General features: G+C 36.9%; 1 protein-coding gene across 4 annotated transcripts in view; it reads left to right on the top strand.

Annotated features, from left to right (window-relative positions):
- Nucleotides 1–26,946, top strand: part of Klhdc10 (kelch domain containing 10) — a 61,110-nt gene extending 34,164 nt beyond the window's left edge. For all 4 annotated transcript variants that reach the window (XM_047561944.1, XM_047561943.1, XM_047561942.1 and 1 more), the window contains 8 exons: nucleotides 10,721–10,942; nucleotides 12,311–12,465; nucleotides 15,989–16,137; nucleotides 17,743–17,827; nucleotides 19,004–19,070; nucleotides 19,571–19,618; nucleotides 21,624–21,763; nucleotides 22,547–26,946. In XM_047561944.1, coding sequence (XP_047417900.1) covers nucleotides 10,721–10,942; nucleotides 12,311–12,465; nucleotides 15,989–16,137; nucleotides 17,743–17,827; nucleotides 19,004–19,070; nucleotides 19,571–19,618; nucleotides 21,624–21,763; nucleotides 22,547–22,756 — 1,076 coding nt within the window. In that variant the 3' untranslated portion in view covers nucleotides 22,757–26,946. The remainder of the gene's footprint in view (nucleotides 1–10,720; nucleotides 10,943–12,310; nucleotides 12,466–15,988; nucleotides 16,138–17,742; nucleotides 17,828–19,003; nucleotides 19,071–19,570; nucleotides 19,619–21,623; nucleotides 21,764–22,546) is intronic.
- Nucleotides 26,947–27,475: the final 529 nt, after the last annotated feature.

Here is a 27,475-nt window from a genome sequence, read left to right as displayed (position 1 = left end):
TAGGGATATAGCCAGTTGGTAGATTGCTTGCCTCGCTTGCCTTGTATGCACAAGGCCCTGGATTCAATCCCCAGCACAACACACACACACAAGATCTACTCATTAAAATTTCAAATAATATGGAAATAGGGTGAAAGCATCCTTATTGCAAGTATGTGTGTATATATGTGTGTGTGTGTGTGTGTGGGTGTGTGTGTATAATGAGCTTGTACAAATTAATTTAAAAAACTGTCTCAGTAGAAGAATATCTGAGATTTGAGCAGTCAACTCCCAAAAGGAAAAATGTAAATGGCCAATAAAAAGACTGCAATGACAATACCAAGTGTTAGCATGGTATAGAACAGCAGGAATTCTCATGTTACTGGTGGGTGTATAAATTGGTACAACCATTTTGAAAACATTTTGACCTTTTCAAGTAAAACAGATTTCCATTAAGACTCAGAAATTCCATTTCTAGATTTATAGCTAACAAAAATGTGGGCCTGTGTACCTGAAAACATGTACAAAAATGTTTTATAGCAACATTATAAGCCACAAAATTGAAATCATTCAAATGTCCATTCACAAAACTTAGACTGAAAAAGTAAATTGTAATAGATATTCATATAAAGAAATAATATTTGCAGTGGAAATGAACAGACCACCTATACTATTTCCAACATTGATGAATCTCAAAAACAATTATGGACTGGGCATGGTGGTACTCACCTATAATTCCAGCAACTCAGGAGACTGAGGCAGGAGGATTAAAAATTTCAGGCCAGCCCCAGCAACTTAGTGAGATCCCACTTCAAAATAAGAAAAAAAAGGTCCAGGAATGTAGCTCGGTAAAGCATCCCTGGTTTCAATCCCCAGTACCCAATCCCCCAAAAACCCCATAATTATGAGTTTAAAAACCACAAAAAAAAAAAATACATATTCTATCATTCTGTTCAAATACACTTCAAAACAAGGCCAAAATAAAAAGTATTTTTTAGGGATGCATACCTAGGTTTAATAAAGCTATAAAGAGCTTGACATAGTGATATATGCCTATAATTCCAGCTACTCAAGCCGCTGAAGAAGATTGCAAGTTCAGGGCCTGTCTTAGCAACTTAGTAAGATCCTGTATCAAAGTGGAAGACAAAAGGGGTTGGGGATGTAGTTTAGTGGTAGAATGCCCCTAGGTTCAATCACCAGTACCCCATCAACCACATAACATACAACAACAACAACAACAAAAAGTTTTATGATAAAAATCACCTTTAAAAGTTACCTCTAGAAGTGAAGGTGGTCAGTCAGAGGATGTCGTGATCCAGAAGGACAGGCAAGGGACTTCCAGGTGCTGTCAGTGTTCCATCTTGATTTCAAGGATGTTTACATGTTCCCTTTTTAGTTATTTGTTGAACTCTACATTTGTATTTATATGTTATTCTATTTCTTGACCTAAGTGATGGTTACATGTTCCTTTTTAAATAATGTTAAATTCTACATTTGTACTTATGTACATTCCTATGCATGTGTTATATATAGTTCACGATAATAAGGAGATAAATAATAAAAGCAAGGTCCTTTTTCTGTTCACACAATTTACTCCCCTTTTCAGAGGTAACCACCATTATTAGGCAGGTTTCTTTGCAGACATGGTTTCTTCTTAAGTTAATAGAAAAATAAAAATTATGTTTTCCAGAAAGCAGTTAAGTATGTGTATAAGATATCAAGGATACACTTAAATAAAAAGAAAATAAATAAAAATCAAATGGCGGGCTGGGGTTATGGCTCAGTGGTAGAGCACTTGCCTAGCATTTGTGAAGCACTGGATTCAATTTTCAGCACCACATATAAATAAATGAATAAAATAAAGGTCCATCAACAGCTGAAAACATTTTTAAAAAATCAGATGGAGTTTATCTGTGCAATATATTTAGTTTACTACTTTAAGTTAAAGGAAAAAGTGTGATTTTTCTGAAATCAAAAAGCATTTAATAAAGTTTGATCTTCTGGGTTCATTGTTGAAATAAAGCTAGGCCCTTATTATGCACTCTCCTATATGTTAATATTTCAATACAAATTTTATTTTTTACTTTATTTTATTTATATATGTATATATTTTTAGTTGTAGACACAATACCTTTTATTTATTTATTTACTATTAGGTGGTGCTGAGGATCAAACCCAATGCCTCACATGTGCTAGGCAAGTGCTCTACCACCAAGCTACAACCACAGCCCCAAGTTTTATTTTTTAAGTAACAACACCCTTGGTCTGGCATGGCGGAACACACCTGTAATCTAACTACTGGGGAGACTGAGGCAGGAGGATCACAAGTTCAAGACCAGCCTCAGCAATGTGAGATCCTGTCTCAAAACAAAAAGAAGTGGGGGTGTAACTCAGTGGTAAAGTGCCTCTAGATTCAATTCAATCCCATGTATATGAGTGTGTGTGTGTGTGTAAATTAATTTATAAATTGATAATTATAAATTTTATGTATAAATTAATTATACATATAAATATAAATTGATAAAAAGTGCTGGGGATATAGTTCAGTGATAGACCTCTTGCCACAGCATACATGAGGTCCTGGGTTCAATCCCCAGTACTGCAGATACTAACAACAGTGAAAAACCAAACATACCCTTTTCTTTTCTTTTTTTGTGGTGTTGGGGATTGAACCCAGGGCCTTATGCTTGCGAGGCAAGCACTCTACCAACTGAGCTATATCCTCAGCCCAAACATACCCTTTTCTGAAAAGGAAAAAAAAATTGTAGTCATGTGGGGATTGAAAAAAAATTATTTTATTGGTAATGTGTTTATAAGAAACCAATAGCCAACATCATATCTAATAGTGAAACCTACCAGTATCTTCTTTTAAAAAAAGAGACAAAGATGCCCACTTTCAGCCCTGGTCTGGAGGTTTCAGCTAAAATAACAGAAGAAACCAAAAGGGGTGGCAGGGAGGGAAAGGAAAAAAGTACATATATTAGAAAGAAAGGACTGAAAATTGTGATTAATAGTAATCTGATCTGATTGTCTACCTATAAAGTTTGAGATAATTAATGATTGCTACTAGAGTTCAGAAAATAAAAAATCTCAATTTATGGTAATTTACAAAGTACTTAGAAATAAAAAAACAGGAAGAAAACAATGAGTCTATACTGATGAATGTCAAAACAGGCAAGAATAAATTGTTCAAGATTATGTTCCTTTATGAATTGCCCCAAATAAAATCCCCCAGGGACTTTTTTTTGGTTTAATTTTTAGTTCATAAAAATTACAAGAATTTCAAAATGGAAGAAAGATCAGTGGAGTAGAGAGAAAGGTGGTGGAGGGGGAGGGATACTGAACAGGATATGGGAAGAAGAGTGGAATGAATCTGACCTAACTTGCCTATGTGTGTAAATGAATATACCAGCGAATCTCACCATTATGTATACCTACTAGTCACTAATTAAAAAAATAAATAAATAAATAGCAGAAGGATCAGTAGAGAGAAGGGAATGGGGCAGGAGGGGGGGAAGAAGTACTAGGGACTGAATTAGAGCAAATTATATTCCATGCTTTTATAATTATGTCAAAATCCTAATGTTATATATAACTAAAAATAACCAATAAAAAAACTAAGAATCATAAAATTTTCTGTACCCTTCACCCAGACTTCCCAAATGTTAACATTTTATCTCATTTGCTTTATCCTGACTCTTCTTCTTTCCCCCTATACATAATACATATGAACAAACATAGACTATATGTATTGTTTTTCTGTTTCAACTATTCGAAAGTAAGTTGCAATTTCTCAGGCTTTGTGTGTGTGTGTGTGTGTGTGTGTGTGTGTGTGTGTGTGTGTTAGTGGGGGTTGAACCCAGGATCTCAAGCATGCTAGGCAAGCATTCTACCACTGAGCTGTATCTCCAGTCTTTTCTATTTTTCTTTTTCTTTCTTTTTTTTTTGAGATAGGTTCTTGATAACTTCCCCAAATGGCCTCAAACTTGCCATAGTCCTGCCTCACCCCATTAAGGAGCTAGGATTACAGGTGTTGACCCTGTACTTGGCTCAGTCTTAGTGTTTTTTGACATTGATATTTTTTAACAGTTATAGAATAGTCTATAGACTGGTTATGGAATGTCCCTTAGTTTGGGCTGATCTGATGTTTTATCATGATTACATTCACCTCATGCATTTTGGGCAGGACTACCACTGAAGCAATACTGTGTTCATCTCATTGCAGGTGATGTTGATTGATTTGCCCCATTACTGCTGATGTTAACTTTGATCACCTGGATAAGATGCTGTCTGCCCAAGTCACATTTTATAGATTTATCAAATTATGAAATTCATTGCATGAGTAAATAGAGAAAATAGCCAAGAAGTTTTTGAAAAAAGTGACTAGAGGAAATTTTGTCCTACTCAATATTGAAAGATACTTCAAAGCTATAATAATTAGAACAGTAGTTTAATGCTGTAGGAATAGATAAACGGACAATGAAACTGAATGGAACCCAAAAACCCACGTATATATGCAATTAGTAAAGGTGCACCCTGCAGTGTGACAGCTATCTCAAGTATGCTTTGCTCAGCACTTGAAACTAATTCATGTCAACACTACGGCTGTCAAAGCAAGTTTCTTTTATTGCTGCTGTCATAGACAATAAGATAACCATATCCTAAGAAGCCAAGAGCTCTTTGCATAGGCATCTCATACTGGATATGGAGCCCTGTGGTAGGAGATGCTTATGTAACCAACAAGTAACATCGTGGGCTAGCATGAATGGATTGCTTTGGCCTTGAGCTGCTTGGGCTATGGGAGCATTAAAAGGTTCTGCCTACTGATTGAGGGCAGGAGTCAGCTAGACCAGGCTTTCAGGTGTACAATGGAGGAAACGTCTTTCCTTGCAGAGAGAATGGTGACCTTTGTATTTGGAAAGAAGTGACATATTATTTATCCTTTAGGCTGTTTTGTACTTATAACTAGTTAATGCTTTTAGAATAAAGATCATTTTTTTAAAGTAACCTCAGCACAAATGTTCAATGGCACATCTGAAGGTGGTTATATCTTTTAAGTGACAGAATTATTAAGCAATAAGTGTTATATGCTACTTTATCTGTATGCTTCTACATTTTAGATTGTTGCATTATACTTATATATATGTTTATATATAATTTAGATTATATATACATATATTCTTAAAGAGCAGTAAATTTTTTTTTTTTTTTTTTTTTTTTTTGGCAGTACTGGGGAATCGAACCCAGGGCCTTGTGCTTGCAAGGCAAGCATTCTACCAACTGAGCAATCTCCCCAGCCCCAAGAGCAGTAAATTTTGTGTCCATGCTGATTAGACTTAAATATTGGGAATTTTCTAATTCTACTCTACAACATGTCAATTCATATATGATAGGGGTGGCATCTCTAGTGAATATAGTAGAGAAGACTATCCTTAAATGGTTTGTTGACAATAGCCTATCCATTTTTTGGATAGGGCTCTACCTCATATGATACTAAAATATATGTTCTGAGTATATTTAAATTCTGAATATAAAATCAAAACTATGAAATAAATAACTAGAAATAAGTAACTATTTTATAATGGTGCATATGTAAGTAAGATATTAAAGCAAGGAATCCATAAAAACTGAGAGATTCAATTACACAGAACCTCTGTATGTTAAGATACTATAAACAAAATTAAAAGATAAGAAGTAAGCTGGAAGAAAAAAAATAATTTCTTAAAACCTGTGAAAAGTTGACCTAATAAAAAAAGTGGGTGAAAGATGCGATCTGGCAGTTCCTAAAAGAAGAATATGAGCCAGGTGCGGTGGCACATGCCTGTAATCCCAGCAGCTTGGGAGACTAAGGCAGGAGGATCATGAGTTCAAAGCCAGCCTCTGCAAAAGTGAGGCACCAAGCAACTCAGACCCTGTGTCTAAATAAAATACAAAATAGGCCTGGAGATGTGGCTCAGTGATTTAGCACCCCTGAGTTCAATCCCTGGTACCCCCCAGAAAAAAGAAGAAATATAAACGGGCCAATAAACATGTGAACTAGTAAGATCAGGGAAAATGCAAATTAACCATGCATCAATTTGTACTCATCAGATGGCACAAATGAAAAGGTTAAAGAGGGCATGAATAAATAGACATTTCCATACACATTGCTGGGAGTATAAATTGGTCATCTTTTTAGAGAGTGATGTGACTCTATAACAGTATTGTGTATGTAACAACTTCAAATGACTATTCCCTTGATCCAGAAATTCGACTTCCAGAAATAGTCATACATTTGCATATGAATATATTGAGAAAGCTTTGTTACAATATTTGTAATAATGGAAACATTGAGAACAACCTAATCATCTGTCACATTATCTCAGACAGCTAGCCTCATTCTGCTTCTCGGCTAGAAATTAAAACCTATTTCTCTGGCTACCTTAAGCTTCTGCTTATTCCCTGGGGTTAAGAGGAGTTTGTGCGATTTGAAAGAGAAGATGACTCAGATAACCCAGCAACCCTGCAGCTTGGTCTCCTCTAGCCAGTGAATTTACCTCTGCAACCTTGGTTGGTATTACATGCCTGTAATCCCAGCAACTCAGGAGGCTGAGGCAGGAGGATAGAAAGTTCCAGGCCAGCTTCAGCAACTTAATGACAACCCTGTCTTAAAACGAAAAATAAAAAGGCTAGGGATGTAGCTCAGTGGTAAAGCATCCCTGAGTTCAATTCCCAGTCATCCCGCCCTGGCTCCCACAAATGTTTATCTCTGTGTATAGATTGTTTTTCTTTTCATTTTGTTGGTGCTGGGGATGGAACCCAGGGCCTCACACATTCCATGCAAGTACTCTACCACTAAACCATATCCCCAGCACATCCCCCAGCAGTCCCCTGGATTGAACCCAGGGGTGCTCTACCCAGCCTTTTCATATTTTTATTTTGAAACAGGGTCTAAGTTGCTGAAGCTGGCTTTAAACCTGGTGATCCTCCTGCCTCAGCCTCATGAGTCACTGCCACCACACAGGGTTCCAGCCCCATGTTTTTTACTTCTACATTTTCTAATAGGCGTTCCCAAACCACATAACCCAATTGTATGGGTGATTTTATTAGCAGCAAGGTAGTTTTTAAGAGGGCAATTTGTACCTGGAGAATTTGGGAGAGCATTCAAAGAGCTATTTTAAGACTCTAAAACCCAGTTTCATTTTTGTCAATGTTGAGGAGCTTATGCTATATTCCATATAATGAAAATTAATGCTTAGTATCCATGGTATTCACTCAAATTCCCCTGATTTATTAAAAATGAAGTGGCTCTCTAATATGTTAATCACTGTTGGGCTATAAATATAAGAAAGAAATCTAGTTCCTGACTAGAGAGGAAGAGGAGTGAATTACTTCTGTACTCCCAGCTATGAAACTCCTTGACAGGATGTTTGATATTTATCAAACATAGATCAGATGCTCTTTACCCAGTAATTTAATTTGCATAGATCATGAAATTATTAACAGAAGCCAATCATTGAGTTATACTAGTATTGCGTGGTAGAAATATTATGTGGGTCAAAAAATTTAAAGTTTTGTAAGTAGCCTCCTTAACAGTTAAAAAAAAATATTGATTTTAATATTTTTATTTAACCCAGTATTATTTGAAATATTATTTCAACATGCAATCAACATAAAAACTGAAATTTTATATTCCTTTTGGGGTTTTTGAAATCCAGTGGGCATAACATATGTCTCAGTTTGGACTAGCCACATTTCAAGTGTCCAATAGCCATTTGTGGCCAGTGGCTATGGCATTGAACAATGAAGGGACAGACTGTAAGCTCCATAGGACAGAGATAGTAATTGGCTTATCATCGTATCCCCAGCAGTTGGCACAGTAACATAGTACATAGCTGATGTCCAATAATATTTTTGACTCAGTGAATGAACATAAAATCATCTTCTCATTGACTTAACATGTAATCTACGTGACCGAGTTGTATTTGTCATGGAAATAGTTGGTAGTAAACTTAGAACAGCTTTCTTGCTGTATGGTCATTTAGAGAGAAATCTAGAATATGTTGTATTTCTTTTCATATTTGCCCAAAAATAGCTTTAAAAATTACCTACTGGCTGCAGATAATCCAACAAATAACAGAGTTCTTTGAGTTCCTGTCTGTGTAATTTGTCTTGATATTAGTTCTTGGAAGCATTGGTATCTTATTTTTTCTGTGGTACTGGGTATTGAACTCAGGGTCTTATGTATGCTAGGCAAACACTTTACCACTGAACTACATCCCCAGCCTATTTTAAATTTTTATTTTGAGACAGGGTCTCACTAAATTGCCGAAGCTGGCCTCAAACTTGCCATCCTCTTGCCTCAGCCTCCCGAGTAGCTAGGATTATAGGCATGTGCCATCATACCTGATTTGCATTTGTGTCTTGAGAAGACCATTTTATAATCCAATACCTATCCCCTAGATCATATATTTCTTTCTCCCTCTTTCTCTACCTCCCTCCTTCCCACCCTTCCTTTCTTCCTCTCTTCCTTTTAGGTTTGGTGCAGGAGATTGACCCCAGAGCCTCACACATACTAAGCACATACTCTACCACTGAGCCACACTTCCAGTCCCATCATCTGTCTCTTAAGTATAATAGTATCAAAGTCCACAGAGAATGGGACAGTTTTGATGATCCCTGTCACTTTTGACCAGAATTGAAGTCAAACTTTGGACTCTTAATACATCTCCAACTGTTTCAGGTGTTGTGGGTGATACAGGATAATTATTACACATGATCTTTGCCCCTTAAGCTTATACTCTCTTTGGAGAGGAAAAACAAGCTAAATTAAATGAGTAGAGTAGAATTAAATGCAAATTAGTTGATTCCCAACTTTGTTCAGTGTTTTCTTGTGCCCTAGGCTTGGTTATAGAAAGGTGAATACAAATACATTCCTCTTCCCTCAAGTAGTTTGCAGGCTCTAAGAAAGATACATATTTAAACCAATAAACATTTTTAACATAAATAAAATCTGTGAGGTACAGTAATAATATTCCCACATATAGATGAGGATGCTGAGATGAGGAGGTCAGTGACTTGCTTAAGGTAGCAGATAGAAAGAACCTGGATTCAAACCTGGATATTATGGGGGTACTTGCTGTTTTTTCCACACCACATTCTATTTCCAGAGCCCTAGAAAGAGAAACTGAGTTCTTCATTTAAGGTAAATCGACTCATTTGTAAATATATCAACTGATTTTAGTTTGCTGAATATTATATTAATGTGTTTACGTAGTTATGGTACAGTCATCTTCTTAATAGTATACATCTACCTTAGAATATGAAGAGTATGATCCCAAACCAGAAGCACCCATGGTCTTAATGAGAAAGGATGCATGGGGTATTTGGAACCATTTTACCTACTAGGGTCTGAAGGGTCAGGCCAAGTATAAGGGAAGGACTTGGCTTCCCAAGAAGAGGGGCTGACTTAATGAAGTGGTGGAGAGAGAGAGAGAGAGAGAGAGAGAGAGAGAGAGAGAGAGAGAGAGAGAGAAAGAGAAGATAGGCTAGTGGGGGAAGGATTTTAAAATTGTAGGCCAAGGGACTTAGTCTTTGAGCAGTAAGGAACCATCAGAGACTCTCAAACAGGACTGGCGTGGACCAGAGTGACTCAGCTGATTCACTGTTGTTTTGATTTTTAGTTGCTCTAGATTTGTGCAAAACTTCTTTTTAGTTCTTGTTTAAAAGCATACCCTTGAAAGTGAGATTTTAATTTTAAAAAATAATGTAAGGCCTGTATTAGGTTGCAAATAAATGTTCATTGGTATAACATATTTATCAAATGTCTAACATTGCCCTAAATATTAATTAACGTTATACTAGACTCTATTACTAACATGTGAAAGTAGATTAATCTTTAGGATAACAGATAGCTATAGTAGTGTCTTGTTCCATCCCATATATGTTTAAGGATCTTTGGTTCTATAGGTATGTAAGGGTTTATGTGGACTGATATAAAAAATTGTAAGGATAATAGTAATAATATAAAGTTTCATTTTTTTTAAACTCTAAAATAACCTTGAGGTACATTTTAGTGAACTAGTTGATATAATTTAAACCTCAGAGAGCTTTCAAATATAAATTATAGAATAGCTTTACTTAGTCATAAAAATATTATTTGAGATACACGTAAGGATATTCTTTGTTAAATATCTGGCATTGTATTTAAAATTTTTCTTTGATCCCTTGAAATCCAGTTTTCTTTTAAAGTGTATAAATATATATTATAGAAAAATCATAGGTTTTATGTGTGTGTATTTTTATTTATACATGACTCATTCACATTTGTGGTTATATTTTTATAATTCTCTAATAGTCACGGTTTAGTTTGCCTGTGTTGTTTTTTTTTTTTCTCTAAGGAAATAAGAAAATTTATCCTGTCAGTTTTTTAATTATTAAGCCTCATTTTCTTCTTTTCTTGAAAATTCCAAGTTGTCAGCCATTTTCTTGAGTTCATCATGTTCTGCAACCTTCCTTGGGAAAAATCTTTTTACAGTTACCAAAATTTTTTAAAAGTAGTCATGTGAAATAAAAATGGAGACTAGCTCCTTTAAATCTTAAGTAGTATGTGTGAATGTGTAAAATAACCTAAACAAATGAAAAGTACATCCATGTTATAAATCTTACCTGATTCCCTTTTAAAGCTCAAATGGTTGTTATCCAATTTTGTGTTTTTTTATCTGGAGGGCCACTTGTGGAAAACTGTCTTCTTCTCTCCTAGGCCACAGACCTCCACCAGCACGCAGTGGACATCGTTGTGTGGCAGATAACACCAATCTATATGTGTTTGGAGGTTATAACCCAGACTATGATGAATCAGGAGGGCCAGATAATGAAGACTATCCTCTCTTCAGGGAGCTGTGGAGGTATCATTTTGCAACAGGAGTATGGCACCAGATGGGCACAGATGGCTACATGCCCCGGGAATTGGCATCTATGTCACGTGAGTGCAAACAGTTCTGAATTTTTAATTTATGAAATATCCAAGAGGCTAGGTTCAATATCCACATGTTCCTTGTTAATAATGTATAACATTGTAATATGTTAAACCTTGTTTAATGGGAATTTTACTTGGTAATAATATAGCATGGTGATTCAGGATTACTTAAGTCCTGAGTTTGAATCCAACTGTATATATCATTTTACTGCCAGATGTTTTAGCTTTAATTTCCTTACCTGTGAAATTGGATTAATAATATCTCAAAGGGTTTAATAAAAAGCATCATAATATGCTAGGCAAAATGTTTTCAGAGATCAGTAAATGGGGTTATAAAGAGAATTAATAACTATTGAAATACTTAACACACATTATCTGTTTACTCCTCACAACATTCCTCTGATGCAGTTACTGTAGTGATTTCCATTTGCATACATGAAGAAATTGAGACTTTAGAGAGTCCCTAAGGGCTAAGAGTGTAGGTTCTAGAGCCAGACCGCCTGGGATTAAATCCTAACTTGGCAAGGTTCTTTTTAGGAAATCCTCAGCAAGTTATTTAAGCTGCTCTTTACCTCTGTATTATCATCTATAAAAATGGGGAAGATAATAATAGTTCCTGCCTTGTAAAGTTGCTATGAAAATAAAGTTAAGTTGGGAGGTTAAATAGCTTCTGAAGGTCACTGCCAACTCTTGCTGGCTCTAGAGCCTGGGCTGTTGACCACTACAGTGTATCAGTTTAAAAATTGCTTTAAAAAAAGGCACTGAAATAATACAGTGGTACTATTTTGAGAGACAGAGAAAACATGCATGAGAGAAAAAGAAAAGGGGGAAGTAGGGGAGAGAATATGTGTGTGTGCTGGGGGGCAGGGGTGGCAGGAACAGAAGAGAGAGAGTTCCCTGCAGGATATTGGTATTTGATAAGGGATTAAAATGTCAGAAGCCACAATTTAAATGTAGAGATCATTCCTCTGACACACACTGAATGATCCTGTAATCCCTTCATCCCAAGTGCCCTGGGGTTTATGATATTTTATTTTCCTCTACTTCATTGCATACTTGAACCGTTTTGAGCAGCAGTGGCATCTGTAGTTCATAGAACTCAGCATTGCTTATACTTGGTATTTAATGGATTACATAAATATGTATTGATCTTGTGTTGTACTCCTAATGTATGATACAGTCCACACAGTATGAATCATACCTTTTTCTGCAGAGCTTTATAGTAGTGAGATGTTAGCTTGCTAATGAGATATAGCCAATGGTTGGGCTATCTTATGAGATCACTACATTTTTAGTTTTTTAGCTGTTTTGAGTTTATGTGGGAACATATTGCAGGTAGCCAGTACATAAATGGAATTTCTACTTCTTTCCCAGTTGTACTGCATGGAAACAACCTGTTAGTGTTTGGAGGTACGGGCATTCCATTTGGTGAGAGCAACGGCAATGATGTCCATGTCTGTAATGTGAAGTACAAGAGATGGGCTTTACTCAGCTGTCGGGGGAAGAAACCCAGTCGTATATACGGACAGGTACCAATCTGTGGCCAGATATGGTGGTTGTATTTGTTCACATTTTTCTAGCAGTGTCAGGATATTTATATTCCTACTTTTTTTTGGGGGGGGGGGTTGGTCATTGGGGATTGAACCTGGGGTGCTCTACCACTAAGCTACATAGTCCTTTTTTGTTTTGTTTTGTTTTTAATTTTAAATTTTGAGACAGGGTCTTGCTAAGTTGTTGAGGCTGACCTTGAACTTGCAATCCTTCTGCTTCAGACTCCTGAGTTTATGAGATTACAGGCATGCACCAACATGCTGCTTGACTTTTTTAAAAAATGGAGAATGGGTTTAGGGTGATGAATATTTGATTTTTCAGTTCTGAGGTGAAGCTATAATTTTGCCATTTCCCTCTTTTTTCCTCCACTCTTTGTTTCTAATCCAGTTTAGGGGCCATCATCCAGGCCTGTTTGAAAGTTTCTTTAAGTGTTAAAACCTCACCTCTACCTCCACACCAAATGAGAGGCTGGGCTTTAGTATGGTCTGCATCCTGTCATTTTTAGAGTGATAGGAGAGAAAGCTCTTCATAGAATCCTAAGTAGTAGAATAGATGATCCCTGCACTCGGTTAAAAGGCTTTTACATTATGTGCAGGTTAGTTTAGGTTCCAGTGCTACAACCTTAGATTTGCAAAGGTATATGCAGAAAGATAGGGAGCTGCCCATCATACACTAGAGACTCGTTGAGAATAATGGACTTAGTTTAAAATACCAAGGTTTTTGAATTGACTAGCTGGCACTGGTACTGATAAACAGCTTGTGAACTTTAACTTTGAAAGGGGCACATACTGGACCATACTCTGAATCCTACCACAGTGATAACAATAGCTGAATTTATATTGAAGAAGAGATTGATGGAAGCTAATATGTTCCTGAGGCTGCCAGCTCTAGTCTTCCTACCTTTAGAATTCTCATGGCTTATTTTCATATCTCCTGTTGCTTCTTGAGAGCATTTTCTTCAGACTGCTTAGAAAGAGAAGCAGCTTTGAGTGGAAATGCTCATGTCCATGATCTACATTCTTGACTAGGACCTCTTAAGAATCATCTACTCTTTGCCTTTCTAGGTAGAATTCACAAAACTTTGCCTTTTTAAAGGTAATCTCCAGGTTCTAAAAACATTCCCTAGGTTCTCAAAAATCTTTAATCCTTGGAGGGTCTGATATTTTATTTTTTATTATTTTGAGACAAGGTGTCTTGCTGTGTTGCCCAGGCTGGCCTGTATTTCTTAAGCTCAAGCAATCATCCTGCCTCAGCCTTCTAAGTAGCTGGGACTATAGACATGTACCACCAGACCCAGCTTTAGGGTCCAATATGTATTTTTTAATTAATTTTTTAAATTTGTTTTAATTAGTTATATATGACAGTAGAATGCACTTTGATACATCATATATAATGGAGTGTAATTTCTCATTCTTCTCGTTATATATGATATAGAATCCCACCAGTCCCCTGGTAGGGTAATAATGTTTCATTCATCCTACTACCCTTCCTATCCCCATATCCCCTCCCCTCTCTTCACTCACTTCTGCCTAATCTAAAGTAACTCTATTCTTCCCTAGCCTCCCCACCCCATTGTGAATTAGCATTCACATATCAGAGAAAACATTCGACTTTTGGTTTTTTGGGATTTGCTTGTTTTGCTGAGCATGATACTCTCCAGCTCCATCCATTTACCAGCAAATGCCATCATTTCATTCTTCTTTAAGACTGAATAATATTCCATTGGGTATATATACCACATTTTTTTTATCCATTCATCCGTTGAAGGGCCCCTAGGTTGGTTCCATAATTTAGCTATTGTGACTTGAGCTGCTATAAACATTGATGTGACTGTATCACTGTAATATGCTGATTTTAGGTCCTTTGGTGTAAACTGAGAAGTGGGATAACTGGGTCAAATAGTGGTTCCATTCCAAGTTTTATGAGGAATCTCCACACTGCTTTTCATAGTGGTTGTACCAATATGCAGTCCCAACAGCAATGTACCTTTTCCCCCACATCTTTACCAACATTTATTGCTATTTGTATTCTTGATAATTGCCTTTCTGACTGGAGTAAAATGAAATCTTAGAGTAGTTTTGATTTGCATTTCTCTAATTGCTAAAGATGTTGAACATTTTTTCATATATTTGTTGATGGATTGTGTTTCTTCTTTTGTGAAGAAGTAGTGTCTGTTCAGTTCCTTAGCCCAAATATAGATTGTTTTTTTTTTTTTTTTTTTTTTGGTGTTAAGTTTTTTGAGTTCTTTACATATTCTGGAGATTAATGCTGTATCTGAAGTGTATCTGGTAAAGATTTTCTCCCATTCTGTAGACTCTTTCTTCACATTATTGATTATTTCCTTTGCTGAGAAGAAACTTTTTAGTTTGAATCAGTCCCACTTATTGATTCTTTATTTTACTTCTTGTACTTTAGGAGTCTTGTTAAGGAAGTCAGATTCTAAGCTGACTTAGTGAAGATTTGGGCTTACTTTTTCTTCTAGTGGGTGCAGGGTCTCTGGTCTAGTGCCTAAGTCTTTGATCCACTTTGAGTTGAGTTTCGTGCAGGGTGAGAGATAGGGGTTTAATTTCATTTTGTTACGTGTGGGTTTCCAATTTTCCTAGCATCATTTATTGAAGAGGCTATCCTTTCTCCAGTGAATATTTTTGGCACCTTTGTCTAGTATGAAATAACTGTGTATATCTCTGTGTTTTCTATTTTGTACCATTGGTCTACATGTCTGTTTTGGTGCCAATACCATGCCTTTTTTGTTACTGTGACTCAATGGTATAGTTTAAGTTCTAGTATTGTGATGCCTCCTGCTTCATTCTTCTTGCTAAGGGTTGCTTTTGCTATTCTGGGTATTTTATTTTTCCAAATGAATTTCATGATTGCTTTTTCTCGTTCTATGAAGAATGTTATTGGAATTTTAATTGGAATTGCATTCAATCTATGTAATGCTTTTGGTAGTATGGCCATTTTGACGATATTAATTCTGCCTATTCAGGAGCATGGGAGGTCTTTCTATCTTCTAAGGTCTTCTTTCTTTCTTTAGTGTTCTGTAATTTTCATCATAGAGGTCTTTTACTTCTTTTGTTAGATTAATTCCCAAGTATTTTTTTTAGGCTATTGTGAATGGGGTTGTTTTCCTAATTTCTCCTTTAGTAGATTTTGTCACTGATGTATAGGAACGTGTTTGATTTATGGGTGTTGATTTTATAACCTGCTATTTTATTGAATTCATTTATGAGTTTTAGAAGTTTTCTGGTAGAGGATCTGATACTTTTTTTTTTTTTTTTTTTTTTTTTTTTTTTGGGTGCTGGGGATCGAACCCAGGGCCTTGTGCTTGCAAGGCACGCACTCTACTGACTGAGCTATCTCCCCAGCCCCGGATCTGATACTTTTAATGGTTAAAAAGTACAAGAGAATTTCATAAAACCTGATTTGGGGGCATTTAACAAGTTTACATTCTATAATCAAGTGTTAACAAGTCATTCTTGTTTATCTTTCCTTCTTACCTAGGCAATGGCCATCATCAATGGCTCCCTTTATGTCTTTGGAGGGACAACTGGCTATATTTACAGCACAGACCTGCACAAGTTAGATCTCAATACCAGAGAGTGGACACAACTGAAACCAAACAACCTGTCCTGTGACTTGCCAGAAGAGAGGTAAGCTTCTAATATTAAAGCATACTAAAATTGGATCTCTTTCAGAATATTGGTAATGTGAAGAAAATTCATTAACCATGATTACAATAGCTAATTGGCTGTTAAATCCTAGTCAGTAGTAAAGAAAGGTATTCTGGTGAGAAAATAAGATTTCTCCCTGAACTATAGAATTTATTCATGTTATTTCCTCTTAAACTTTTTAGTCTCTCTGTAATACTTTAAAGAAGAAACCCATGGTAACAATTACAACTAAAGTTCATATTGGCGATCAATGAATGTTGATTAGATGGATGGATAGATGGGTGGATGGGTGAAAAAGATGTTTTGAGTGGTGTGTTAAACATTCCAACATCACATTGTTCTCTATAGTCACTTTCCACTAGCAGTCCTAGATCTTTCACTTTCCATTCTTAATAGTAGTTGTCTTTTCTTAGAATTAAATTCCTTTTAAAACTTCAAATTATTTCCCCTTGGGTTTAAAAGCAAAGACAGCAAGTAATTTTTTTATTCAATCTTTAATCCAATGTCTCATCTTACCTTTAAACAAAATGACTGTAGGTGCTAAGGATTCACCTATAGTCTTTATCTTTTTGTGGTATATTAGTGGTCGGATTATTACAGAACTACTGCAAGAAGACTTGGGAGACAGCCCATTCCTGAAATGATTTCAGTGAAATTTAGTTTATCTGCACTAGGTTCTTTAGGGAAAGAAGAAAAGAGATTTCAAAGTATTTTTACATGGTTGCCTTCTTTGAATCATTTCATGGACATATTATAAATTATTTCAGCTTTTAGCTAGACTGCCTGGATAAAAGTCCAGTTCTATATAGCATAGTTTTCTGCCAAATAAGTGCTATAATTTGAAAATTCACAGTCTAGGGTCTCTAATTAAATATAGGTAAATCACTTTTTTTTTTTTTTAACTTTATTTTGTTTAGTTTTGTATGAGGTGCTGAGGATCAAACCCAGTGCCTCATGCATGCTAAGCAAACGCTCCACCACTAAGCCACAATCCTAGCCCAAGGTAGATCACTTTTTAAAACTCTATAAAAAGATCGAAAACATAGGTCTCAAACTTTAGAGACCTATAGTGGTAGAGTGCTTGCCTAGCATATATAAGACCCTGAGTTCAGTCCCCAGCACTGCAAAAAGAAAACTGTAATGATTTCCCCCTTATGCAAAGTTATCATAAAAAGGTGATAGAAAATACAAATAAGCAAAATGAAAAAAATAAAATCTAAACTCAGAGATAACTAGGATTAACATTTTAGATTATATCCTTATAGTCATTTTCTGTGTATATTTGTATATCTGCATATTTTTAATGAGATTATGGCCTTTCTACTTTGGTGTAACTGCTTTGTTTTTTAGTTAATATCACGAAAAGAGGTTCTCAATATATCAATCATCTGCAGTGCGTACATTCTTATTGATTGTAAATTAACTCATTTCTGTGTAAATCATTTAATCAATTCTCACTATGTTTAAACACTTAGGTTATTTCCAATAATTTTTATTATAAATAATGATGCAATAAAAATATTATAGCTAAACCTTAAGTAGATCATTTTTCACTTAATTGTAAATTTTTTGGTACCTTTTCAGATACAGACATGAAATTGCTCATGATGGGCAGAGGATTTACATCTTGGGAGGTGGTACTTCCTGGACAGCTTATTCTTTGAACAAGGTACATTTTTTAAAAAAAAGAAAAAAAAGGGATAGGTAGAAGAGTAGGCAGAGGCATGTATTTTACTAAGCAAAATAATTCTGTACTTTAGGTATTTTAATTTTCAAGCCCCTTCCTTATCAACACCTGCTTTGCAGTAGATGCTTTTTATAATATAAGGCTGAACTCTGCCCCTAATAGACTGACAATTGCATTGGTCACATACTGAAAGTATATTATGAAAATTATCCCCTCATGATGAGGAAGGTGACTAGAAGGAAAGTAAAGTAGCTTGAATGGGACAACAAATTAGAATCAGAATCAGGATTCTCAGAATGTCATATCCCTGTCATCATCAGTGCTAAGAAGAATAGGCATTTTTAGGGATGCACATGACTAATTTTAGAAAGCTGAGTTCTGAAGCGCTTTTATTCACCCATCCCTGTGGCATTTCTAAAATGTCATGGTTACATATCCCAAGGGAAGTCTTGATTGGGCAATAGAGTTCCTAGTATGCTTTGAAACATTAATGAACTTTTCAAGTTTTGTCAAAGCTGTATTCCTATATTTCCTTACCAGTGCTTGCTTTAAAATGATGCACATTCACTGTAGCAAATGTGGAAGTTAAGAGCAGAGAGCACACAGAAGAAAATCAAGTATTACATGCACTTCTGCTTTTCGTTCTAACTTTTTCGTAAATTTAAAAAATTGGTAGTATATATGTGCTTAATTTTCAACTGCCCTATCTAATTTAATATGGAAAGATCAGAAGCTGGGTGTGGTGGCACATGCCAGTAATCCCAGTTACTAGGAAAACTGAGTCAGGAGGATCCCAAGTTCAAGGCTACCCTGCGCAATTTAGCAAGACCCTATCTCAAAATAAAAAATAAAAGGTGGTGGGAATGTAGCTCAGTGGTAAAGTACCCTGGGTTTAATCTTCAATACTACAGGGGGGAAAAAAAAAAAAGGAAAGATTAAAGAAAAGCAAAGGAAAAGAAGGGTTTTTTTCCAACCAAGAATGTTTGCCCAGGCTGATGTTAAAAATTCAGTTTTCTATATGGGAAATTACCTGTTCCTTGTACTCAGTTTTTCTAAAACTCCTCTAAAAAATAATGTCAATTTTTTTTAAGATTCATTTTCAGGTTAATTAAAATTACAGTTATTTATCTGTGTATATGTTCTTCCCCTCACCCCAAGATCCACGCTTACAACCTTGAAACCAATGCATGGGAGGAAATTGCAACAAAACCCCATGAAAAAATAGGTAAATGAAAAATATTGATTCATTTAACAAATGTATTTTATACTTTTACTTGTTTTTTTGGGGGGGATAATTTTCTTGAGTGACATCTGTTGAACTGGTATTAGAAATCACTTCTTCCTTAACACAGTTATTCTTCCTTAGCAAATGAGCAAGGAGAATTTTAACAGGGGTTATTGAATTCTGTGGCAGAAGCGGGAAACATAGGTGGGAAGAGAAATCAAGATCTCCCTGTATCTTCATGGGTAAAAGGGCTGGGAAAAGCCACTAGTAACCCCTGCACCCCAGTTTGTTCCCCTGGTACCTTAGCATTGTGCTTCTGTAATGAGATAAGTCTGATGCTTTTGAAATAAGGAAGGTTGGGAGGACTAGTCAATGTTTGCTTAATGCAACAAAGGAATCGTTTTGAGTTACTTACAATCCGTCTTTCACCGTGTCGTATCAACGTCATTCCTTGTCTTTCTGGAAGTAATGGAATTTCTGTTTTTACGTGTGTTTGGCAGGTTTTCCAGCAGCCCGAAGATGTCACAGTTGTGTTCAAATAAAAAATGGTAAGGATTCTAAGTAACATTTTGATTCCATTTCTGTAATTGTATCTACTGAGAATAACTTATTTCCTAATGATAATTTCTCAAAAGAGGTTCATAACTTTGGGAAGAATCTATTTCTGATAGTTTAAACTGAAAGGGAAAACTAGAGAGTTACGCCTCTTAGCAATTGTTTGTTATATTGTAAACTAGTGTCTGGATTCCTTCAGTTATCAGAGAACTCAAAAACTGGCAATAAATAAGCTTTTATTGTGTACCTAGTCTTCTAGCACCTGACCTCAATAGATGTCTATGGTTAAGGTTTGTAACACAAATAACGGTGATTGTGTATACAGTGGAGACCTCAGTGGACATTGTATTAAAATGATAGTAACTCCTTCAGAGTATTATTTCATAAAGTTTAGCCTGTTTTCTGACTAATGTCAAATAGAACTCAGTTCATTCTTTGGCCATATGACAACAAAGGCATTGTATGGCTTCAGAAAGCAGTAGCAGCTTCTTTATCTGAGTGTGATAATGACTCTTCTTCGGATACTTCCTGTCTTTTCATTTACGGTTTATTTTATTCTTTGATATACCTCCTCAAGTGCTTCCCCTTCCTGCCCCGCAGGTGTGTATAAATGAGCTCCATGGACTATATCTTTTCAGCAGCCTCGTTCAGATTTAACCAGGATTATTCTACCATCTCTAGTACAGAGGGGCTTTTTATTATCTGTGCTTTTTGAATAGGATTTATAGATACTAGCATTGTTCAGCTTTGCCTCTCTGAGAATGGAGCTATACTTAAACGTTTTCCCTGAATCCTAACCAAAAAAGTTTGTGATGTATTTGGTAGTTTAATTAATTATTGACTTAAACTTGATTTAAACCTGAAATAAGATATTTATTCATTTGATTCTTTGAAGCCAAGCACCATACAAATGGAATTCAGCCTTAGTTCTGGGCATTTAGTCAGAATGTTCACATAGCTTTTATTACAAGTTGACTGATTAGTTTGAACTAACTGATTTTACAAAACAAAAATAAAATTCCACGTTTTCTTTTGGGAAAATTGTGTTCCTGACAAAGAGCTGCACAGATCAAATGGAGTGTCAGAATATCTTCTTTCAACTAAAGAAAACCTAGAAGAATTTCTTTTGTGTCCCCAAGCTGCACATTGCAGTGAGTGCTTCTCAGGTTAAATGTCCACATGGAAACTGGGCACCGCAGCGCTCACCTTAATCCCAGTGATTACAGAGGCTGAGTGAAGAAGATTGCAAGTTCCAGGCCAGGCTCAGCAACTTAGAGATACTCACAACAACTTTGTGAGACCCTGTCTCAAAAATTAAAAAGGACTAGGGATAGGGCTCAGTGGTAAATCGCCCCTGAGTTAATCCCCAGTATGAGAAAGGGAGATCTACATGGAGGATATTAGTCTCTATGGACAAATAAATATATGTTCTTTCCAGGGCATTATATAAAAGAAGAACTTGCAGCTGGTGGTCTGCAGATGTGTTTTGTTTGACTCCTATATGCGTTTTAAAATTTTTTTGAATTAGTGGCCAATACTTAAAATGCTTCATTAAAAAAAAAAGTCCAGATTTTCTGCTTCTCTTGAAAAAATGGAAGACCTGGCAGTTACTCACCTGAATCCCTCCACATGTCGCTGATATGCTGGAGCTTCATAGCTGGCTCTCTTTTAAAGCATGAGCACTCCTGTTTATTTTCCTGAGATTTCCTATCATTTATTTCCCCTGGACCCCCTTGCCTGGAACCTAGAGGTATTTGAATTTGAAAGGCCTGACATGAAACCTCCTAAGAAGCTTTAGCCCCAGTGAAGATCCCAACAGTGTCTCAATTCTGTTGAAGGACAAACCAGCCAAACCAGCATATGATAGACCACACAGCTGAAGTCGTCTCTCTTCTGGTGCAATCCACTTAACTGTCAGCCAGCCTGTGATCTATTATAAATCATGCTGTAGCTTTGGCTCTTTTCCTTTGTGTGATCTTGGCTTCTCTTTTTTGATAGATGTGTTTATTTGTGGGGGCTATAATGGAGAAGTGATCCTGGGAGATATCTGGAAGTTGAATCTGCAAACTTTTCAATGGGTGAAGCTTCCTGCTACCATGCCAGAACCAGTTTATTTTCACTGTGCAGCTGTTACACCGGTAAGTTTTTATTTTTGTATCTTCCTTACATAGTTGAACATGATAAGGAAATCTTTTAGAAAAAAAGATTCTGATATTGGCAAACCTTGGATTAAGAATGTGTTTTTAAAACGTCCTTTTGAAGCTAACCCTTCCTCTGAGAAAAGGGGAGGAAAATACCAACATACCCAAGTTTAAATAAACAACATAAATGTAAAAAAAAAAACACTACATGTGGCATTTTAGGCCCTGACAGTGGTATCAAAGGTGTTTCCTGGGAGGATAAAATAACTTTATCCTCTGACACCATGTTATTGAAGATATTACTGCAAAGACCTTTATTTTCATTTTTGAACTCCCAACATATAGCACTTTGGGTACTTAATATTAGTCAAAATTTAATGTTAGTTAATGGACAGTAAAGTTGTTTATTGTTGAAGTAAAACACACACGCACACACACACACACACACACCTGTAGTTTTTCTCTTAGTAACCCATTCATTTTTAAACTGCCTGAATTTCTGCATATGCTGGGATTAATGAGAAATTCTTTCCATTTCTTTTTTTTTTTTTTTTTTTCTCCTTAGACCCTTGGGATTAAACCCAGGGCCTCTTACATGCTAGGCAAGTACTCTATCATAGAGCTACATGCCCAGCCTGAGAAATTCTATTTCATCTCATCTGGATTCAATCTGCTATGGTTTATTTGTTTTGTTATTTTTTTTCTTGCTGAATCTTCAGCATTGGTATCTATTTCTCTTCCGTTTGAATATGTCCTCTTTTGACTGCCATTTGTTCATAGGCTGGTTGCATGTACATTCATGGAGGAGTGGTGAACATCCACGAAAACAAACGGACTGGGTCATTGTTTAAGATCTGGCTGGTGGTACCTAGCCTGCTGGAACTGGCATGGGAGAAGCTGCTCGCGGCCTTCCCCAACCTAGCAAACCTCTCCCGAACACAGCTTCTGCACCTTGGACTAACACAGGGACTCATCGAGCGCTTGAAATGAGGATATCTGGACTGTTCATTGATGCTGGAAATGTTAATTTAAAGAGACTCCTTTATTTATGGGCAGTGTAGGATGTGCTACAAAGAGAATTGGTTACCCTGATCAAGGCCTTATTCAGAAAATACATCAGATGCCTTTCTGTAAATTGGTTTTTAAGTTTATGGACATCTCACTTTTCCATGTGCTTTCTTCTTTGCTTCTCTTCCTCCTGCCCCAATACACACCCACATACTCACATACTTTCTCTTTTTTTGATGGAGTTGAGGGAAAGTCTGAAAATACTTTAATAATGTTATTGATCAAGATAAGATAGAAGTTTTTTAAAAGGAATTTTGAGCATAATGACCACGTCAACCAATGCTCTACAGATTAAAACATCACCAATAAAAACAAAAATAAAAATGTAGCAACAGCAACAAAAAGTAGTTTGGGGGATAGATTGAGAAAACTAACCTTGAGAATCTTGAAGGTTATTCTTAAACCAGGATGTTTAACTTGGTATTTTCAAGGTGTGTCTGAGTAGTTGGATTGCATGGCAGCAGTGGTTGGCCTCTTGCTGCATGGACACCTAAGCTTAACCTTTGACTTTGGAGGAAAGTTAAGCAGCTCAGCAACTCCTGGTTAGTGATATCTTTTCTCATCCTACGGTGCCAGCAGTTGTTGGAGTTGGTTTGTCCAGGAGACTTATGTGTGAGTCATGGTCTTTGTTGTTGCTCTTAGAAATTATGGCACCAGGAATATTTTAAACTGAGAAATCTAAAGTTGTCCAAGTTCTTTCTGGGCAGTTTTGAAATTCTCCTGTGCTTATCTCTCTGACTTCTTCATGGGAAGTAATGTGTGGGGTAAATGCCACAGGACAGGAGAGCAGGCAGAGAATGCCATCAGATTTGATAACTTGGCTTCTGCTCGGAATGATGGCCTTTGACTGTCACACTGGCCATTTCCTTTTCAAAACTTGCTTCTTTTCTAATCTCTGGACCATGTACCTGCCATTTTCTTCGGCAGTTGGTCCTCAATTTTCCCCGAAGCTTGATGCCTCCTTTTCTGTCTGCTTTAATGTGCATGGTGCTGAAATTGTAATAATTGGATAAATGGTCTTGAGGGAAAAGCCACAGGTCATCCTTCCTGAAACCCAAGTATCATTTAAACATTAGCACAAGGAAGGAATGAAACTGAGTATCATTTGCTTTTTTGTGTGTGAAATTTTAGTTCTGACTTGCTTTGTTAATTTTAAAAAGAAAAATGACCTGAGTTTTCACTTGTTTTGCCATCAGGCTGCTAGAGAGGTTGAGCAGTCACTTGCCATGAGCATTTGGATGTGCACAGGTGTACTCAAGGTGCTGAGGGCACGCAAGAAGGCACAGCGCTGACCCTCCCACAGTCCCCTCACAGAGGAGATTCATGTGGGAGATCTGGGACACATTTTTCTTTAAGTGCCTCTTTTTCACCTAGCTTTTAAAGTGATTCTTTTTTTTTTTTTTTTTTTTTTTTTTTTTTTTTTCTCCCTTTTACCCCAGAAGGGATCTCTTTAGCTTATGTGTGGATTAAAAATCACCTTTGACTTATGGCTAAAAAGTTACCATCTAGTGTTCAGTTCTGGGAAAGAGAAAACTGTGGCCTCTAGACTTGGACTCCTAACTTCTAGGCCTTATTATATCCCATCCATGTGAGGATTGAGGGAGAGGCAGGAAAAGGAACAGTTCCTCTTGGGGTCCCCTACTCCCACCTCTTGCCATTCCCAATCAGTGAGGCTTGCTCCTCAGAGGAGCTCTCTCCAGAACTTTGCTGCATGACTTCAACTTGCCTCTGGGCATTTGGTGGGATTACATCCGAAACTAACCAAGTCATGCTGTCTAGGGTGGCAGAAGAATTTTTGCCATTGATTTATATGGGGACCAAAGATTGAATGCTTAGCCTCTATGCTTAGATTTCCCTGGTCTTTGGAACATTAGCAGGTCTCTGGCTTTGCTGCACCAGAAAGCTGGAGAGAGAGGGCATCTGAGTCAATCCACACTTGCCAGCATCCTTTTAAAGCCTTCTGAGGACAGTCTTCTTTGAGGTAGATTTTGGAGGCCTGACATTGAAGACCTTGTGTGTGACATTTTCTTGAAAGAGCACATCCTTGGTCTACAGTGTCTTCTTTCAACATAACACTAGTGAAAATTATGTAGTATGACCAGCTCTGAGTGCTATTCACATGCACAAGTTCTGAATGCCAAATGAGACTGTGTGTATGATGATTTAAATGTAGATGACTGGACTTTTATATAAGGGTCACCAGGCATTTTAGTATACCTATAACCAGCACTTAGAATTCCCGCTGCCATTACTTGATGTGGGAAAGGTTATGCCTGATGCTCCTCTGCCTCTTTGAGGTATTCCCAGTCAGCTTCTGACAGTCCTGGAAGTTGAAGTGCAATATATAGAAACACATATGGATATATACAGATTATATAGAGGATGTGACTATAAAGCAGCTACACTACTTTTTTGTATTTGTCTTGGGAAAGCCAGCTCATTGCTTTAGAGTAAAATTATGCCTAGAATTTTTGATGTGATCAGCTGGCTTGAGCTAAATCTTGGTAAAGCTGGATTTTCAAGTCCATATTTTCTTACTCCAGGTCATAGAGACATATTGTTCCCTGGGTTTGTTAGAGTTGAGAATTTTTTCCCCCAGTCACCTCTGTACACTCTCTTACATTTGCATGTCTTGCCCAGGAACAAGGAAGTCACTGGAAAGGTGTTTCCTACATGGAGAATCAAAACCTAATATTTGGCACTAACAGTTCTCCCATGTATACACAATTTATCTGGGAATGTAATACCTTATTAAATGATGAAAATTACGATTTCTTCATTTAATAAAGTATTTTCCACACCCTGGAGAAATGACAGACTGATAAAGGTTAGAATGAAATGTTAACTGTTCTTCAGGGGCCAAATGAAACCCTTTCCATTGACAGATTCTTCCTTTTTCAGGGTCCTAATGACCATGATGTAAAAATTTGCTCTATACCATTCCTGTCCATTACATAACTAGATTTAAAAGTATAATAATAAACATATTAACATTTCTAAGCAAAAGGTATATTGACAGTGACCTTTGGTTACCCACAGTAGCAAGAGTAAAGCACAGATAATTGAAATCCATAGATAATAATCAGTGTTTTAACTTTTCTATCAAACAGTCGGTTCATTGTTATTTCTTCTCCCTCCCTGTCCCTGTGCCACAAGCACCTCCTTTTCAATGGAGTGAGTAGTTAGAAAACGAAAAGGAAGACTCCCAGAGGGGCTGGCAAGCAGTGAACACAGAGCAGCCTGATTAGCTCCAGTCGGTCAGTCTGACAACTGCTGAACACAGAGGAGAGCCGCAGGTGCAGTCCTGAGCTTAGCTGTCGCTCTTCAGCATGATCTCCTGCCCTGAGTTCTAGGCTGTCTCTCTTAAACTACCAAAGAACTCAGCACCTGTGGGAAGGAAAAAGCTGTGTATGACACAGGAAATTCCATCATTTGAATACATTTGACCCTTGACAAGTCCTTGCTTTTTTGTTTGTTTTTGTTTTCCTTTGGAGATTCCTTCTCCAGTTATATGGCCTGATTGCCTGGCATTTAGGAAAGGTTGGACTATCCTTTCCAGCTATGTTGGTCTTTATATCCTATAAAACCAGTTTATTTTTATGTGGTCTTACAGATGTTTAGAAAGTAGCACAGGTTACGACTTGTTTATCTGCCAGCATTCTGATGTAGCACAAAAAGCCATTTTTCTTTTTTTTTTAATCTTGTCCCATTTTTCTGGCATTGAGCTCCAGGGTAGAAGAGGGTTTATGGTCTTATGACCATAAGTTTCAAAAACTGGTCACCGTTAGTTTAAATTGCTTTGGTTCTTCAAATACCTTGGAACTCTAGGAGCATTGGCAGGGCCTGCAGTAGGCTCAGTAGAGTTCTGGAACCTCCATATGTTACCACCAGATTATACCCAGCAATGACATTTCCCTTCTAACGTCGTGAAATTTGGTGGAAAGTGACCTCTTCCCTTGTCTGGTGTTATAAACAGAAGTTCTGAGTTGTGCTTCAAAAGTGGTACCATCTTTTTGGTGTAATTTTCATGTTTTAAATTTTTAATTTTTGAGAAGTTTTTTAAAGGCCCTGCTTAGACAGTGTACAGGGTGAGTCAGAGACAGTTTTCAGAGGAAAAAGCCAGTTTCACCAAGTGGTAGTAATTGCTCTTTTACTAGTTACACATATAGAGTACAAAGGAGGTATCAGGAAACACACTTGACTCTCTCTAAAGCCACCTCCTGGTACAGTCTGTGCAGGGAGAGCACAGACATCTCCCGGTAAAGATACCTGCCAGGGACAAGTCACTGAAGAACCCAGGCAAGAAAGGGAAGCCTGTTTCTGAAACTGTCTCTGAGGGGTGAGCCTAGGCTGAGCTCTTCCTTGCAGGGTATGCTTAGGCCACACACAATGCTTGCCTTACTTTAACGCTTTTGCCACAGTCCTGTTAAATAGTGTGGAAGTCCTTTTGCAGTCTGGTGTGCATGCCATATGACCAGGACAGCTTTTCCACCTTCCCTGGTTTCCTACAATCAAGTGGGAAATATAGTGAATTTACCCTGAAATGTCCAATCTGTATTTATGTACCTTGTCAGTGTTTTGCTGTTGGTTTTCTAAAACAATCTGATCAATAAATCTTATCCAAATCTATTTGTTTCAAGG

This window comes from Sciurus carolinensis, chromosome 8 (assembly GCF_902686445.1).
Source record: "Sciurus carolinensis chromosome 8, mSciCar1.2, whole genome shotgun sequence".
NCBI lineage: Eukaryota > Metazoa > Chordata > Mammalia > Rodentia > Sciuridae > Sciurus > Sciurus carolinensis.
This window is presented reverse-complemented; position numbering and strand designations above follow the sequence as displayed.